We start from the raw sequence: 16,189 nt of genomic DNA on the forward strand, positions 1-16,189 counted from the left end.
CATATTGCCTGTCCACCCTCCGAAGTTTTTTCAGCAACCGCTCCCGTTCCCTACCCTCCTGCTTTCCTTTATGTGCCCTGATTGATATCAGCTCCCCTCTAACCACTGCCTTCAGCGCCTCCCAGACCACTCCCATCTGGACCTCCCCATTATCATTGAGTTCCAAGTACCTTTCAATACACCCCCTCACCCTTAAGCACACCCCCTCGTCCGCCAATAGTCCCATGTCCATTCTCCAGGGTGGACACTGTTCTTTTTCCTCCCCTATCTCCAAGTCCACCCAATGTGGAGCGTGATCCGAAATAGCTATAGCCGTATACTCCGTCCCCGTCACCTTCGGGATCAGCGCCCTTCCCAAAACAAAAAAGTCTATCCGTGAATAAACTTTGTGGACATAGGAGAAAAACGAAAACTCCTTACTCCTAGGTCTACTAAATCTCCAGGGGTCTACTCCTCCCATCTGCTCCATAAAGTCCTTAAGCACCCTAGCTGCTGCCGGCCTCCTTCCGGTCCTGGACCTCGATCTGTCCAGCCCTGGTTCCAGCATCGTGTTAAAATCTCCACCCATTACCAGCTTCCCCGCCTCTAGGCCCGGGATAAGTCCTAGCATGCGCCTCATAAAGTTGGCATCATCTCAGTTCGGGGCATATACGTTCACTAAGACCACCGCCTCCCCCTGTAATTTGCCACTCACCATCACGTATCTGCCCCCACTATCCGCCACTATGGTCTTTGCCTCAAACATTACCCGCTTCCCCACTAGTATAGCCACCCCCCTGTTTTTCGCATCTAGCCCCGAATGAAACACCTGCCCCACCCATCCTTTGCGTAGTCTGACCTGGCCTATCAGTTTCAAATGCGTCTCCTGTAGCATAACCACATCTGTCTTAAGTTTCTTTAGGTGTGCGATTACCCGTGCCCTCTTTATCGGCCCGTTCAGCCCTCTCACATTCCACGTGATCAGCCGAGTTGGGGGGCTCTTTACCCCCCCCCCCCCCCCTTGTCGACTAGCCATCCCCTTTTTTTAACCAGCTCCTCACCCGGTTCCCAAGTAGCTGTGTCCCCCCCAGGTGGCGCCCCCCCCGCCCCGCCCACCCCACCCCATACCAGCTCCCCCTTCTCCCCAGCAGCAACCCAGTTAACCCCCACCCCCCCCGCTAGATCCCCCACTAGCGTAATTGCACCCCCCATGTTGCTCCCAGAAGTCAGCAAACTCTGGCCGACCTCGGCTTCCCCCGTGACCTCGGCTCGCACTGTGCGACGCCCCCTCCTTCCTGCTTCCCTGTTCTCGCCATAATTATCATAGCGCGGGAACAAAGCCCGTGCTTCCCTTTTGGCCCCGCCCCCAATGGCCGACGCCCCCAGCTCCTCCACCTCCCTCCCTCCCTCCCCACAACAAGGGGAAGAGAGAAAAGTTACCGGGTCGCAGGATTAACAACTTAAAAATCATCTCTCCTCTCCCCCCTTTTTCCCCCCTCTTCGCCCCCCCATATTCGCCCCACTACTTTGTCTCAAACGTTCTTTTTTTTATATAACCCACTTATTCCAATTTCTCTTCGACAATAAATGTCCATGCCTCATCCGCCGTTTCAAAGTAGTGGTGTTTCCCTTGATGTGTGACCCACAGTCTTGCTGGCTGCAGCATTCCAAATTTGACCTTCCTTTTATGAAGCACCGCCTTTGCCCGATTAAAGCTCGCCCTCCTTCTCGCCACCTCCGCACTCCAGTCCTGATATACGCGGATCGCCGCGTTCTCCCACCTACTGCTCCGAGTTTTCTTTGCCCATCTGAGGACCATCTCTCTGTCCTTATATCGGAGAAATCTCACCACTATGGCTCGGGGAATTTCTCCAGCCCTCGGTCTTCGCGCCATAACTCGATAGGCTCCCTCCACCTCCAACGGACCCGTCGGGGCCTCCGATCCCATTAACGAGTGCAGCATCGTGCTCACATATGCCCCGACGTCCGCCCCCTCTGCACCCTCGGGAAGACCAAGAATCCTTAAATTCTTCCTCCTCGCATTATTCTCCAGCACCTCCAGCCTTTCCACACACCTTTTATGGTGTGCCTCGTGCATCTCCGTCTTCACCACCAGGCCCTGTATATCGTCCTCGTTCTCGGCAGCCTTTGCCTTCACGACCCGAAGCTCCTGCTCCTGGGTCTTTTGCTCATCCTTTAGCTCTTCAATCGCCTGTAATATCGGGGCCAACAGCTCCTTCTTCATCTCCTTTTTAAGTTCTTCCACGCAGCGCTTCAAGAACTCGTGTTGTTCAGGGCCCCATATTAAACTGCCACCTTCCGACGCCATCTTGGTTTTTGCTTGCCTTCCTTGCCGCTGCTCTAAAGGATCCACCGCAATCCGGCCACTTTCCTCTCCTTTTTCCATCCGTGTCCAGGGGGGATTCCCTTCTGGTTTACCGCACAGTGCTTTTAGCCGTTAAAATTGCCGTTGGGGCTCCTATTAAGAGCCCAAAAGTCCGTTCCACCGGGAGCTGCCGAAACGTGCGACTCAGCTGGTCATCGCCGCACCCGGAAGTCGTCCCGGGACTAAGTTGATTAACCACCAACAACCTCGGCCATCTTCCTTTCTGCCACCTGCGATTCCAGCCAGTGACAAGTTTTCCCCCCAATTCCCATTGACTTCAGTTTTGGTGGGGCTCCTTCGAGTCGTAGAGTTTTACAGTACAGAAAGAGGCCCCTTGGCCCATCGTGCCTGTGCCGGCCATCTAGCACCTGACCTAATCCCATTTCCCAACACTTGGTCCATAGCTTTGTATTCTATGGCATTTCAAGTGCTCATATGCTTCTTGGTAGCTTATGCCTCGACCACCCTTTTAGGCAGTGAGGTACAGATTCCCACCACTTCCTGGAGACCCAGTCTTGCAGCTAAATCCTTTAGGACTCAGTCAGTAGTGGTGCTACCGAGTGCCTCTCCGTGATGGACATTGAAGTCCCTCCATCCAGAGAACATTCTGTCCCCTTACCTTCCTTCAACATGGAGGAGTACTGGTTTAGCACAGTGGGCTTAACAGCTGGCTTGTAAGGCAGAACAAGGCCAGCAACGCAAGTTCAATTCCCGTACCGGTCTCCCCGAACAGGCGCCGGAATGTGGCGACTAGGGGCTTATCACAGTAACTTCTTTGAAGCCTTTGTGACAATAAGCTATTATTATTTATATTATTACTGATTCATCAGCTGAGAGGGGATGGTAGGTGGTAACCAGCAGGGGGAGTTGTTGCCCACATCTAACCTGATGCCATGCGATTCATAGGGACCAGAGTCAGTGTTGAAGACTCCTTCCGCCTATACCACTGTGCTACCACTTTGAGACCGGACACATCCAGGAATGGTGATGGCAGTGTCTGGGGCATTATCTGTAAGGTATCATTCGATGAGTATGGCTATGTCAGGCTGTTGCTTGACCAGTCTGTCACAGGTATCCCAATTTTGGTACAAGCCGGAAGATGTTAATAAGGAGGACTTTTGTAGGGTCAACAGAGCTGAGTTTGCTGCTGTTGTTTCCAGTGCCAGGTCAGTGCCAAGTGATCCGTCCAGTTTCATTTATTTTCCATTTGATATGACTTGAGCAGCTTGTTTGACCATTTCAAAGGGCATTTAAGAATCAGCCACATTGCTGTGTGATTCTGGGTCTCGAATCACCTGTGGACCAGACCAAGTAAGAATGGGCAGCTTTCCTTTACTGAAGGACATTGGTGTACAAATGGGATTTTTACATTCAACAATGGTTTTGTGGTCATTGTTAGACTACCTTTTAATTCCCAATTTATTCATTTAATTTAAATTCCACAAGTAGTTGTGATAGGATTTGATCTGTGTCCCCAGAACATTAGCTTGGACCTTTCAATTACTAGCCCATTACCGTCACTGTCACCACCTCCCCAGCTACAGTTGAGTAATTAGTTGGGAGGTACAAGATCGAGACAAGGGACAAAGGGAGATTTCTTTCATTAGTGGGATGTGACAAATGGTGTTCGACAGGTACCTGTAAAAGTAGCTAGACTACACAACAGGCCATAAACACCAACTAGTCTGTTGGTATTTATACTCGTGCCTCTCCCACCCCGATTACACCTCTTCATTCTCAGATTTTCATCATATGCTTCTATTTCCTTTTCTCCCTTGTACTGTAGTTTCCTTTTGGAAGTATGTAAGCTATTTGCCTCAACCACTTTCTGTTTTAGGAAGGACTATCTTCTACCAACTCTTTTGGGCACTGTACTGGGTAGCATTGTTGCTCCACAGCTCCAGGGTCCCAGGTTCAATTCCCGGCTTGGGTCACTGTCTGTGCGGAGGCTGCACGTTCTCCCTGTGACTGCGTAGGTTTCCTCTGGGTGCTCCAGTTTCCTCCCATAAGTCCCGAAAGACGTGCTGTTGGGTGAATTGGACATTCTGAATTCTCCCTCCGTGTACCCAAACAGGCACCGCAATGTGGCGACTAGGGCTTTTTGCAGGTAACTTCATTGCAGTGTTAATGTCAGCCTACTTGTGACAATAAAGATTATTATTTTTAAAGACATTTCTCATTATTTACCTGTTTGATTTGTTGGTAATTAAGTTATATTTATGGCCCCTGCTTTGAATTTCTGAAGCCTCAACCTTTCAGCATATTAATAAGAACTTGGATGAATAGAAAAATACATATCCAAGTTTACAGATTATACTTCGTTCAGAGGCACAGTAAGTTCTGTGATAGGGAGTGGGAAGTTGGAAATGTTTGGATAGATTAAATGAACGGACACCACAATGGCCAGTCGAGTTCACTGTGAAGAATTGAGACATCATCCACTTTTGATCTGAGATACACAAATTTGAACACCAGTATTTTGTTAATGGAGACCAGGAACTGTAGAGGAGCAGGGTACCCTTTTAGTTCACGTACACACAAAACTAAAATTGAGTATATTGTTACTAGAAAAATCAAAAGTGCTAATCAATTGAGAAAATGTCATTTAAAGCGAGGGTCATTTAAAGGCAATATTATATGCACAGGGTCATTCACAATACATGGATTTCATAAAAACCGGTCCAATGCACTTTTTGTATGCTCTGTAGAGGTTGATCTTGGATATTGTCTTTGGAAAGTTTCCAGAAAGTGCATGGGGTGATGAGTGAGGTTAAATTAAAAGAAAGGCTTGCATTTTTATAGCCCCTTACGTGAGCTCCAAACATACCAAAGCTCTTAAGAGCCAATTAAGAACTTTTGAAGTGTTGTCAATGGTATAATAAGAAATATGGCAGCCAATTTGTGCACCTTAAATTCTGGCAAACAGCAATTAAATGAGTCCATTGTCGTCTTTAATATCAACCAAGACATCGAGAGAACTCTCTTAATATTCAGGAATATGATTTTGAAAATTAACTTGTCCTACATATTTCAAAAATGTATTTTATTATGGTTATGTTTTTCTTTAAAAACATTTTTTTTTAAAGATTACTTTTTCAATTTCAGATGACGAGATAATACAGATAATAATGGAACTGATCAAGACTGAGAATGCTGACTGAAATGAAGTATGATTCCCTGAACCGTTGCTTTATCTATATACAGGTGACAAAAAGTAATATATATTTGACTCACAAAGTCTAGGTTTAAATGATGAATTGAGAATTGCTGAGTTTTTAAAGGGTTATTTTAAAATCAGTATAATGCTCGATTCAACTAAATGTTCCTCTGTACTGCCTATGGTGAATCGTTTAACTTTTTTGTTAATTACTGATTTACCAAGTTGACGAGTTTCAATCTCAATAATCTAGTGTGTCTTTTAGTTTAAAAAACACAGTTTACTTATGAGGAATAAAGGATGTAACACATTTCACAATATTGCCTAGTACCAGCACAGGCCAGAGCGGGTTGCTGCTAAAATAAAAATAAGGGGCGAAATTCTCCGGAAACGGCGCGATGTCCGCCTACTGGCGCCCAAAACGGTGCCAATCAGACGGGCATCGCGCCACCCCAAAGGTGCGGAATGCTCCGCATCTTTGGGGGCCGAGCCCCAATATTGAGGGGCTAGGCCGACGCCGGAGGAATTTCCGCCCCGCCAGCTGGCGGAAAAGGCCTTTGGTGCTCCGCCAGCTGGCGCGGAAATGACATCTCGGGGCGGCACATGCGCGGGAGCGTCAGCGGCCGCTGACAGTTTCCCACGCATGCGCAGTGGAGGGAGTCTCTTCCGCCTCTGCCATGGTGGGGGCCGTGGCGGAGGCGGAAGGGAAAGAGTGCCCCCACGGCGCAGGCCCGCCCGTGGATCGGTGGGCCCCGATCGCGGGCCAGGCCACCGCGGGGGCACCCCCCGGGGCCAGATCGCCCCGCGCCCCCCCCCCCCCCCCCCCCCCAGGACCCCGGAGCCCGCCCACGCCGCCTTGTCCTGCCGGTAAGGTAGGTGATTTAATTTACGCCGGCGGGACAGGCAATTTAGCGGCGGGACTTCGGCCCATCCGGGCCGGAGAATCGAGCGGGGGCCGGAGAATTGAGCCCACCCTCCGGCGCGGCGCAATTCCCGCCCCCGCCGAATCTCTGGTGCCGGAGACTTCGGCAACCGGCGGGGGCGGGATTCACGCCAGCCCCCGGCGATTCTCCGACCCGGCGGGGGGCCGGAGAATGTCGCCCAAGGTTCTGGATAAATTTACCAGATCTGGCAGCACATGCGGAGAGAGAAATCCAGTTAATATTTTGAGTACAATATGACTCTTCAGTGTTTTTTTAATATTGTAGAGTCCCGACAGTGCAGAAGGAGGCCATTCGGTGCCGACCCTCCGATGGAGCACCCTACCTCACTCCCCTGCTCTATCCCCGTTACCCCACCTAACCTTTGGAAACTAAGGGGCGATTTAGCATGACCAATTCACCTCATCTGCACACCTTTGGACTGTGGGTGGAAACCGGAGCACCCGGAAGAAACCCATGCAGACAATGGGAAAAAGTGCAAACTGCACACAGACTGTCAACCAAGGTCTGAATCGAACCCGGGTCCCTGACGCTGTGAGGCAGCGATGCTAACCTAAAAAGAGTCACGTTCGACTGACAACATTAACTTCTGTTTCTCTTTCTCTCTCTCTGTCTAGATGCTACTGGAACTGCTGAGTTTTTGCAGCACTTTTTTTTTTCCCCAATCTCCAGCATTAGTCGTATTTTGCTTTCATTTTAGGTTGATGCTATTCCTGTTCAGCCTCCAGCGACATTTCTTTTGTAGACACATTTTAATTCATTGCCACAGAAACATGTTGGGCCATAAAATGTTTTCTCTTCAGGTGCTTACCCAGCTCCCTTTAGAATGCCCTGATTATACCCATCTCCACCACATGCTCACCTAGTGCATTCCAGATCCTAACAATTCGCTACATGAGGGTTATTTTGTTGATCGCCTTAAATTGGTGTCCTCTGGCACTTGACTCTTTTGCCAATGGGTAGAGTTTCTCTCTTATCTACTCTGTCCAAGTGCCTCATGATTTCAAACATCTCTAAACCTCCTGCCAATTTTTTCAAAGGAGTGCAAGCTTGAGCACCGTAGATCCACATAATTGAAGTCCATCATCCCTGGAACCATCCTCCTAAATCTTTTCTGCAGTCCATCTAAAGCCTTTACATCCTGCCTAAAGTGTGGCGCACAGAATTGGACACAATATTTGAGTTTGAGGCCAAACCAGAGTTTATAAATATTCATCAAAGGGTGGCACACTGGTTAGCACTGTTGCCTCACGGCGCTGAGGATCTGGGTTTGATCCCGGCACGGGTCATTGTCTGTGTGGAGTTTGCACATTCTCCCCGTCTCCGCGCGGGTCACACCCCCACAGCCCAAAGATGTGCAAGGTAGGTGGATTGGGCATGCTAAATTGCCCCTTAATTGGGAAAAAAACAAATTGGGTACTCTAAATTGATAAATAAATATTCATCAATATGTCCATGTATATAAAATACCTACAGTGCAGAGGAGGCCATTCAGTCCATCGGTTCTGCATCTTCCCATCATATCCCTGTAACCCTACCTAATCGGCACATCTTCGGACACTAAGGGGTAATTTTAGCATGGCCATGCCACCTAACCTGTACACCTTTGGACTGTGGGAGGAAACCAAAGCATCCGGAGGAAACCCATGCAGACACGAGGAGAATGTGCAAACTCCACACAGTCACCCAATGTCGGAATCAAACCCGGGTTCCTGCTGCTATGAGGCAGCAGTGCTAACCACTGTACCTCCAGTCCGCCTCATGCATTGTGTGCCACGTGCTTACCCATCTGCCAATCTGTTGAAGTCCTCTTGAAATCTATCACTCTCCTCTTCACTTCACACTACTTCCCAGTTTTGTAGCTGGAAAATTTGTGTACCCAGCTGTTACACCGTGGGCGACTGCACGGTCAGTTCGAGCCCCACATGCCCTGGAGCCAGAACACAAGTGGATTAACCAATAATTCTTCTAAAAATACCTGAAGTCTTTAGACCTTGGCTGCCCAGTAATTACAGTCACCAGATTTGTAAGTTGAAGCACAAATACATTTTATTTATAACAGGAATAAAGATGAAATATGCAGTAATTACAACTGGATAACAGCAAGCTAGCCTATTACCCCTTTATCTGTCCCACCCTCTACCCATATACACAAGACAGACAAACAGAGGGGGGAAATGGGTAAAAATAATGAAGCTGAATGTCAAAAAAATAAGAGTCCTTGTTTCAGATAATTAGTTCTTTAGTGCACTTTCCACGAGTGTGGATTAAAGTCTCTGATTTACAGCCTGTAATGACCTTCCTTGCAGTTAGCAATATCTTACAGCTTTTCCAAGAAAGACCCCTGGCTTCACATCAGTCTGTTCTGCAGAGAGAGTTATCAGATTCTGGATTCTGCTTGCATCAGGCATTTCCGCAGAGTTGATCCCAGTAGTGATCTTTTGGTGAAAATTAGTTGGTTATTTCTGGATAAAATAGAGTGGGAAGAAGAGGGCTTTTCTCACTTAGCTGCCAAAGTGAAACTGAAAGCTCCTTAGGTCTCTGAACCATTTCAGTGGAAACAGATCCAATCACCACCTGTTACTGGGCAGAACACAACCTTTTCGGCCAATCCATTGGCTGCCAGCCAAATCAATCAAACCAAGACTCTGCCGATCTCTGTCACTGTTGCCAATCAGTCCACAGCTCCAGTCCAAACCACACAGACTTCTGCTTGAATTAAAAGCACACTTTCCTTAATGACACATGTCCATAAATCATCCATGGATCAAAAATATAACAACAAAAATAAAATAAAGGGGAAATCGGGGAATAAACTAGAACAAACCATAAAGACCCTTGCACTGCGCACTCAAGTCCAGGTCATTAGTATTTATATTTATCAAGAAAAATAATGGTTCTTGTACCAATGCTTGGAGAAGCCCTTTCCTCAATTCCAAAAATCAACATTCATTTGTCCCTCAGCCCAGTTTTTTTATCCATTCTGTCATTGCATCTTTTACTTCATTAGCTTCAGCTTTGCAGCGAAAGCTGTCATGTGGCAATTTATAAAATGCCTTTTGGAAGTCGATATATACCATATCAACCACGTTTTCATCATCAACCATCTCTGTTACATGATCAAAACTTTCAGCATGATTTGCCTCTAAGAATACCATGCTGGCTTTCTCCAATTAATCTGTCCTTGTTCCAGTGACAACCAATTTTGACCCAATATCATTTCTAAAAAGCGTTTCCACTATTGTGGTTAAACTGACTGACCTGTAGTTGCTGGGTTTATTCTTAGATTTTTTTAAACCAACTTTTAGAATTCTCCAGTCCTCTGGCACCACCCTTGTATCTAAGGAAGATAATGACCAGTTCTTCAATTTCCATCCTTATCTTGCTCACCCTTCGATGCATCTCATCTGGTTCTAGTGACTCATCAACTTTAAGTATAAGAAGCTTTTCTAATACTTCCTAATGACTGTTTAGCCCATCCAGTGCTTCAAGTACCTCCTTTTCACGACTCAATTGGGCAGCATCTTTCTTGGTGAAAACAGATGCAAAGGACTTACCTTACTTAGTATCTCATACATGCCCTCTGCTTCTTTGCATGCTTCCTCTCTTTGGTCTCTAATTCTCCCACTTATTTTACGGCCATTTACTATTCATGTGTTTATATAAGGCGGAAGACTTTTGGAGTCCCACATTTGTTCGAAGTCTTTCTTCTCTTTACCTCTCTGATGTTTCTTCTTTACATCCCCTCTGAACTGTACATATTCAGCCTGCTTCTCACTTGTATTATCAACCTGACATCGGTCCTCTTCACCCCTTTTTCTGTTTCATCTTGCTGTCCATCACACATTATCTTGGGAACTCTGAATTGCTCCATATTTCCCCTTCATGGGAATGCATCTCAAACAATCCTCTCTTTAAAGGCAGCCCATGTGCCATTCCAGTTTTGCCTATCAGTCTTCAATTCCAATTTATTTGGGGCAGCTCTGTTCTCACCTCCTCCAATCTATTTAATTCTAGATTGCTCCACCTCATTCCCCAGAATCAATTCCAGGAATGCTAACTTCTTCAGTAGGTGGAAACATACTGATCAAGACAATGCTCCTGTCTCCTGAATACATTTCAGAACTTTCCCACGTTTCAGAAACTTTCTCATATTTAAGTGTTGCTATCCCACTCTGTACAATCTATATAATGAAATGAAAATCACTTATTGTCACAAGTAGGCTTCAAATGAAGTTACTGTGAAAAGCCCCTAGTTGCCACATTCCGGCGCCTGTTCGGAGAGACTGGTACGGGAATTGAACCGTGCTACTGGCCTGTCTTGGTCTGCTTTCAAAGCCAGTGATTTAACCCTGTGCTGAAGTTCCCCATTTTCGAAGCAGGAGGAGGCAATTTGGCCCTTCAAGCCTGCTCCGCGGGCTCTGTAATTACTCTGCAAATTTGCTCTGCTATATCTTTCCTGATATCTTCCTTATAAGTTAATTTTAAAGATAGACTATTTAATTCTGATAGTGCACTAGCTTTTCACTTCCTACCATCCTCATACAATAAACACCTGTTCCGTCTGCAATGACGGTCCTCACAACACAGAACTGCAATAACTAATTACTGTTGAAAGTTAAAGTGCCATGTTGGTGGTGTTTTCTTGAGAAAGGCAGTCAGGCAACTTTATCAAAGTCCTGTAATCTCCATCTAATTTATGCCAATGAGAAAATGCCATTTAGTGCTCTTTCCAACATATCACTTCCGACCTATACTGTCACTGACCCTCTCCGTTTAATGTTTTGAGGAAGATGAAAAAATTATTTTTGGTACAACTGCAATTTCTTTCTGGCTATCAAAGTATATCAAAACTCCAGGTTCTACTGATGTCTCACTATAAAAGCAGCTATAAAGGAAATTTATCATGTTAGAATAATATTGAAGTTCGGAAAAAATGTTGCAATTCTGACTGAATATTTTCTGTAAATATCAATAGAAAGAATAAAGCACAGCATAAGATATTGCTAGCTTTCTAGTTTTTATTGCACACTTGCTGAAATAGCGTAATAAAGATACTTGATAAATTAAGGGGAATGAAGACTAATCTATGTCCTGGAATTTATCCTAGGGTTCGGAAGAAGAAAAGAAACGATGAAGACATTTATAGGATGGTGTGATAACCGTCGATGGATTGGCAATCACTGATGAGGTTCCACAGGATTGGAAGCAAATAAATGTAATTATATTTAAAAAGGACAACAAAACTGACTTGAGGCCTCTTAGCCTATCAGTGACAGCTAAATCTAATTTAGAGGAACACTGGAAGAACAGATAAACTGCCGGCATAGTTTTAGGAGGAAATGTGTTGTCCTGCAATTGATGTCTTTGTTTTGAGCGTGTTCCAGATAAAGTACAGGTACGGTGTCTCAAATCCAGCTATCCGAAAACCTGCAGATTCCAAAAACCAGACATTTTTTAAGATGCCCTGAATAAATTTGAATGATTATTGGATGAGTAAAATAATTTACCAGCTTGTTTGGCTTGGTGCTGCAGTGGCATGGCGACTAGTTATTGGCTTTCCCAGGTTTGAAGTAGTCCAACTAACCTTCGACTTGACCCGAAAACTGACGAGATCTGCAAACTGGCCTGAGTCCCAATGTTGCTGGTTTTGAGACACACTAACTGTATATTGTGGATCTATCAATGATGGTTATAAATTCTCAATGACGTTTTGCATAAGACGTTTGGGTAAAAACTAGATGAATCCAAATTAAACATAGGATTACATAAGAAACTGATTCAGAAAAAAATAGAGAATGCATGCAAGAGGTGTCATGTCGCACTACAATGGCACTTGATCGATGTACTACTTGTAAGACCTGTTTTAGAATTGATCTTTTAAGAAACAACGGATCTTAAGAATATTGTACAATGCCTTTATAGTTTTTTAGTAAGCTTTCTTCCTCTTATCTATCTTTTTAATAATTGAAATTATTACCAATTATAATCTTTTCCCATGAAGAAAAACTCAGCAACCATAACTAAAGCAATAGCCAATTCAAATGTTGGTAATGGTTTTGTAAATGCTGTTGAATTTATTCAAAGTTACACCAACCTTTGGATCATTATTTATTCCCTCTCATTAGGGAGTCAGTTAGCTTAATTGGCTGGACGGCTGGTTCATGATGCAGAGTGACGCCAGCAGTGCAGGCTCAATTTCTGTAATGGCTGAGGTTATCCATGAAGGCCTCGTCTTCTCAAACTCGCCCCTCTCCTGAGCTATGGTTAAATCAGCACCAGTCAGCCCTCTCTCAGAAAAGGGGAGAGCAACTTATGGTCCTTGGGGACTATGGCGACATTTATTCCCCTTCATTCAACCACCAACCATTAGATGTCGCTGCTTAGGAGAGCTTCATTTGTGTTATAGCTGCCTTGATTTGTTTATTTCCGATATTAGGTCTTTGCTTATGATCTTCCACTAGTGAGAGGCAATTATGTGACAATGTTATGGACAAACAGGAAAAGACATCTCAGAATATATATTATTGAAAATAACGTATCTACTTGCTATTGTAGGCTCACTGTTTTATGCAAAAAATAATGGTTGCTGAGGGTTTTGCCGTCACATTTTTGTGCCGAGGATCTTGATATCGCTTCCATTGAAGTGTTAATTTTAATTGAGCTCACAATACGTTATTAATGTGATCTGTGGTAAGAAGTCCAGGGTGCAACAGGAGATGCAAGTGAAAACCAAATGGGCCAGTGTATGTTATGCTGATCTCATATTCACCTCCAATCTAAAACAGTGACGATTGTTGAGTTTTTTCTGTGTATCCCCCTTGCCAATAATTAGTTTTTTAACTTGTTCAAAGGATGTAGATATTGCTAGCTAGGCCAGCATTTATAGCCCATCCCTAAATGACTGAGAAGGTGGTGGTGAGCTGCCTTTTTGAACCACTATACTACATGCAGTACAGGTACACCCACGGTGGTGTTATGGAGGGATTTCCAGGATTTTGACCCAACAACCGTGAGTCAACAGCAATTTTGCTCAAAGTGGCTTGGAGGGGAAACTTGCAAGTGGTGGCGTCCCCATGCACCTGCTTCTCTTGTCCTTCTCTGTAGCAAAGGTTCTGGGTTTGGAAGATGCTGTTAAAGGATCCTTGATGAACTGGTGCAACATGTCTTGTGTCGATGATAGGCACTGCTGACTTGTGCATCAATGATGGAGGGAGTGAATGTTTAAGGTAGTCACTGGGGTGCCAATCAAGCTGGCTGCTTTGTCCTGGGTGGTGTCAAGCTTATTGAAACAGCACTCATCCAGGAAAGTGGAGTGATCCTTCCCATCACTTTGCTGATGATTGCGAATAGACTGAAGAGGCGGTAACTGCCGGGGGTTGGATTTGTCCTTTTTGTGGGCAGGATATCCCTGGGCAGTTTTTCGCCTTGTCAGGTAGATACTAGTGTTGCATCTGTACTGGAACAGCTTGGCTAGGTGTGTGGTTAGTTCTGGAGCACCTGTCTTCAGTATAATTGCTGGGATGTTGACAGGCCCACAACCGTTGCAATATCCAGTGCCTTCATTCATAATATTTTCCCATGTAATTTTTCCTATGTTTCTATTTACTGTTTGTTATGGATAAAATACATGTAAAGTCTACTTGTCAAATTAACAATGAACTTTGCAATGTTTTTTTAATTTTGAGCGTATCGGACGGATACCATTTAAAGCCTCAGTTCAGTAATGGTGAATGGTGCAAGTTAATTTCCAAACAGTAGGTGGCAGAGTAACACTGGCATTCAAGAAGATGTATTACAGTTGTACATTTTTCACATATTTGAAAAAAATTGACTCTTCATTTTGCAATTGATATCAAACAAGTTTGTAGAATAATTGTTAATGCATCACTCACCCACTGCACCTTGGTAGTTCCCACAAACCTCAAAGTAATGTGAAAGTTGCCATCTGACTCAGTTTCTTTGTAAAATTTGGAACAAATTGTCAAAATATCTAAATGAAATTTTATTATTTTTAACAAATGCATCAACTTTGACTTGTATGACCGTAGAAACTCATCAGTTCAATAAAATTTGCATAGAAAGTACCATCATACAATTGAAGCAGTTCTTTGTTAAAAATATTGCAAATTGCCATTTAACCGAAAGACTTGCTTTTATGTTGTGCCTTTCTTGACCACGTGACATACCAAGTGCTTTACAGTCAATTATTATTCTACAAGTTAAATCTTTGTTTTAGTATAGAAACTTGGCAGCAAATTTGCACACACCAATCTCACAGCAGCAATGTGATGTCTAGACTGATTTTTTGCGATGTTGATTGAGGAATAAATATTTGCCGTGATACAACAGATGACACTTTGGAATAGTGCAATGAGATCTCCGTTCACTTGAGAGGGCTAGAGGGAGGGTTACGAGAGTCCGTTTTGGGGCAGCACGGTGGAGCAGTGGGTTAGCCCTGCTGCCTCACGGCGCAGAGATCCTAAATCCCGGCTCTGGGTCACTGTCCGAGTTTGCACATTCTCCTGTATTTGCGTGGGTTTTGCCCCCACAACCCAAAGATGTGCAGGATAGGTGGATTGGCCATGCTAATTGGGCCCCTTAATTGGGAAAATGAATTGGGTACTCGAAAAAGAAAAAAAAAAAAATGTTTTTAAATGAGAGTCCCTTTTGGAGTCCCACTTAAGTTTGCAGTCATACTCTGGATGTAACAGGAATGAATGACTATGACAAATAATTGTATTTATTGCAGCTAATGGGATCAAGGAGTATGAACAGAAAGCGGGAGTGGGATACTGAATTTGCATGATCAGCCATGATCATATTGAATGGTGGTGCATGGCTTACTCCACCTTTTTTCTATATCTGTGTTTCTATGTCCTTGGTGTCATGAGGCAGCAGTGCTAAGCACTGTGCAGCCCTACATCGTAGTCTAGCTTGAAAAGTGGAAAACACTTGCCAGTATAGCATGACAGTAAAAAACATCTGGGAAACACACATCACTATTGATTAATAATAATAATCTTTATTGTCACAAGTAGGCATACATTAACACTGCAATGACGTTACTGTAAAAAGCCCCTAGTCGTCACATTTTGGCGCCTGTTTGGGTACACTGAGGGAGAATTCAGAAAGTCCAACAAAACTCTGGTGCGGCCGCATTTGGAGTATTGCGTGCAGTTCTGGTCGCCGCATTATGGGAAGGATGTGGAAGCATTGGAAAGGGTGCAGAGGAGATTTACCCAGGATGTTGCCTGGTATGGAGGGAAGATCTTATGAGGAAAGGCAGAGGGACTTGAGGCTGTTTTCATTGGAGAGAAGGTTAAGAGGTGACTTAATAGAGGCATACAAGATGATCAGTAGATTAGGTAGGGTGGACAGTGAGAGCCTTTTTTCTCGGATGGTGATGGCTAGCATGAGGGGACATAGCTTTAATTGAGGGGAGATAGATATAGGACAGATGTCAGAGGTAGGTTCTTTACTCAGAGAGTAGTAACAGCGTGGAATGCCCTGCCTGCAACAGTAGTGGACTCGCCAACATTAAGGGAATTCAAATGGTCATTGAATAAACATATGGATGATAATGGAATAGTGTAGATGGGCTTTAGATTAGGTTCACAGGTTGGCGCAACATCGAGGGCCGAAGGGCCTGTACTGCGCTGTAATATTCTATTCTACAAATTACCTAACAGCACGTCTTTCGGGACTTGTGGGAGGAAACCGGAG

At 44.7% G+C, this 16,189-nt stretch overlaps 1 protein-coding gene across 2 annotated transcripts in view; it reads left to right on the top strand.

Annotated features, from left to right (window-relative positions):
* The window catches only part of dhx29 (DEAH (Asp-Glu-Ala-His) box polypeptide 29), a 179,185-nt gene extending 164,635 nt beyond the window's left edge, over nt 1-14,550 (top strand). Inside the window, exons 27-28 of one of the 2 annotated variants that reach the window (XM_072497035.1) lie at nt 5,471-5,569; nt 11,574-14,550. In XM_072497035.1, coding sequence (XP_072353136.1) covers nt 5,471-5,526 — 56 coding nt within the window. In that variant the 3' untranslated portion in view covers nt 5,527-5,569; nt 11,574-14,550. The remainder of the gene's footprint in view (nt 1-5,470; nt 5,570-11,573) is intronic. The other variant, XM_072497036.1, reaches the window with a different exon arrangement.
* Nucleotides 14,551-16,189: the final 1,639 nt, after the last annotated feature.

This window comes from Scyliorhinus torazame, chromosome 3 (genome assembly GCF_047496885.1).
Source record: "Scyliorhinus torazame isolate Kashiwa2021f chromosome 3, sScyTor2.1, whole genome shotgun sequence".
NCBI classification, from domain to species: domain Eukaryota; kingdom Metazoa; phylum Chordata; class Chondrichthyes; order Carcharhiniformes; family Scyliorhinidae; genus Scyliorhinus; species Scyliorhinus torazame.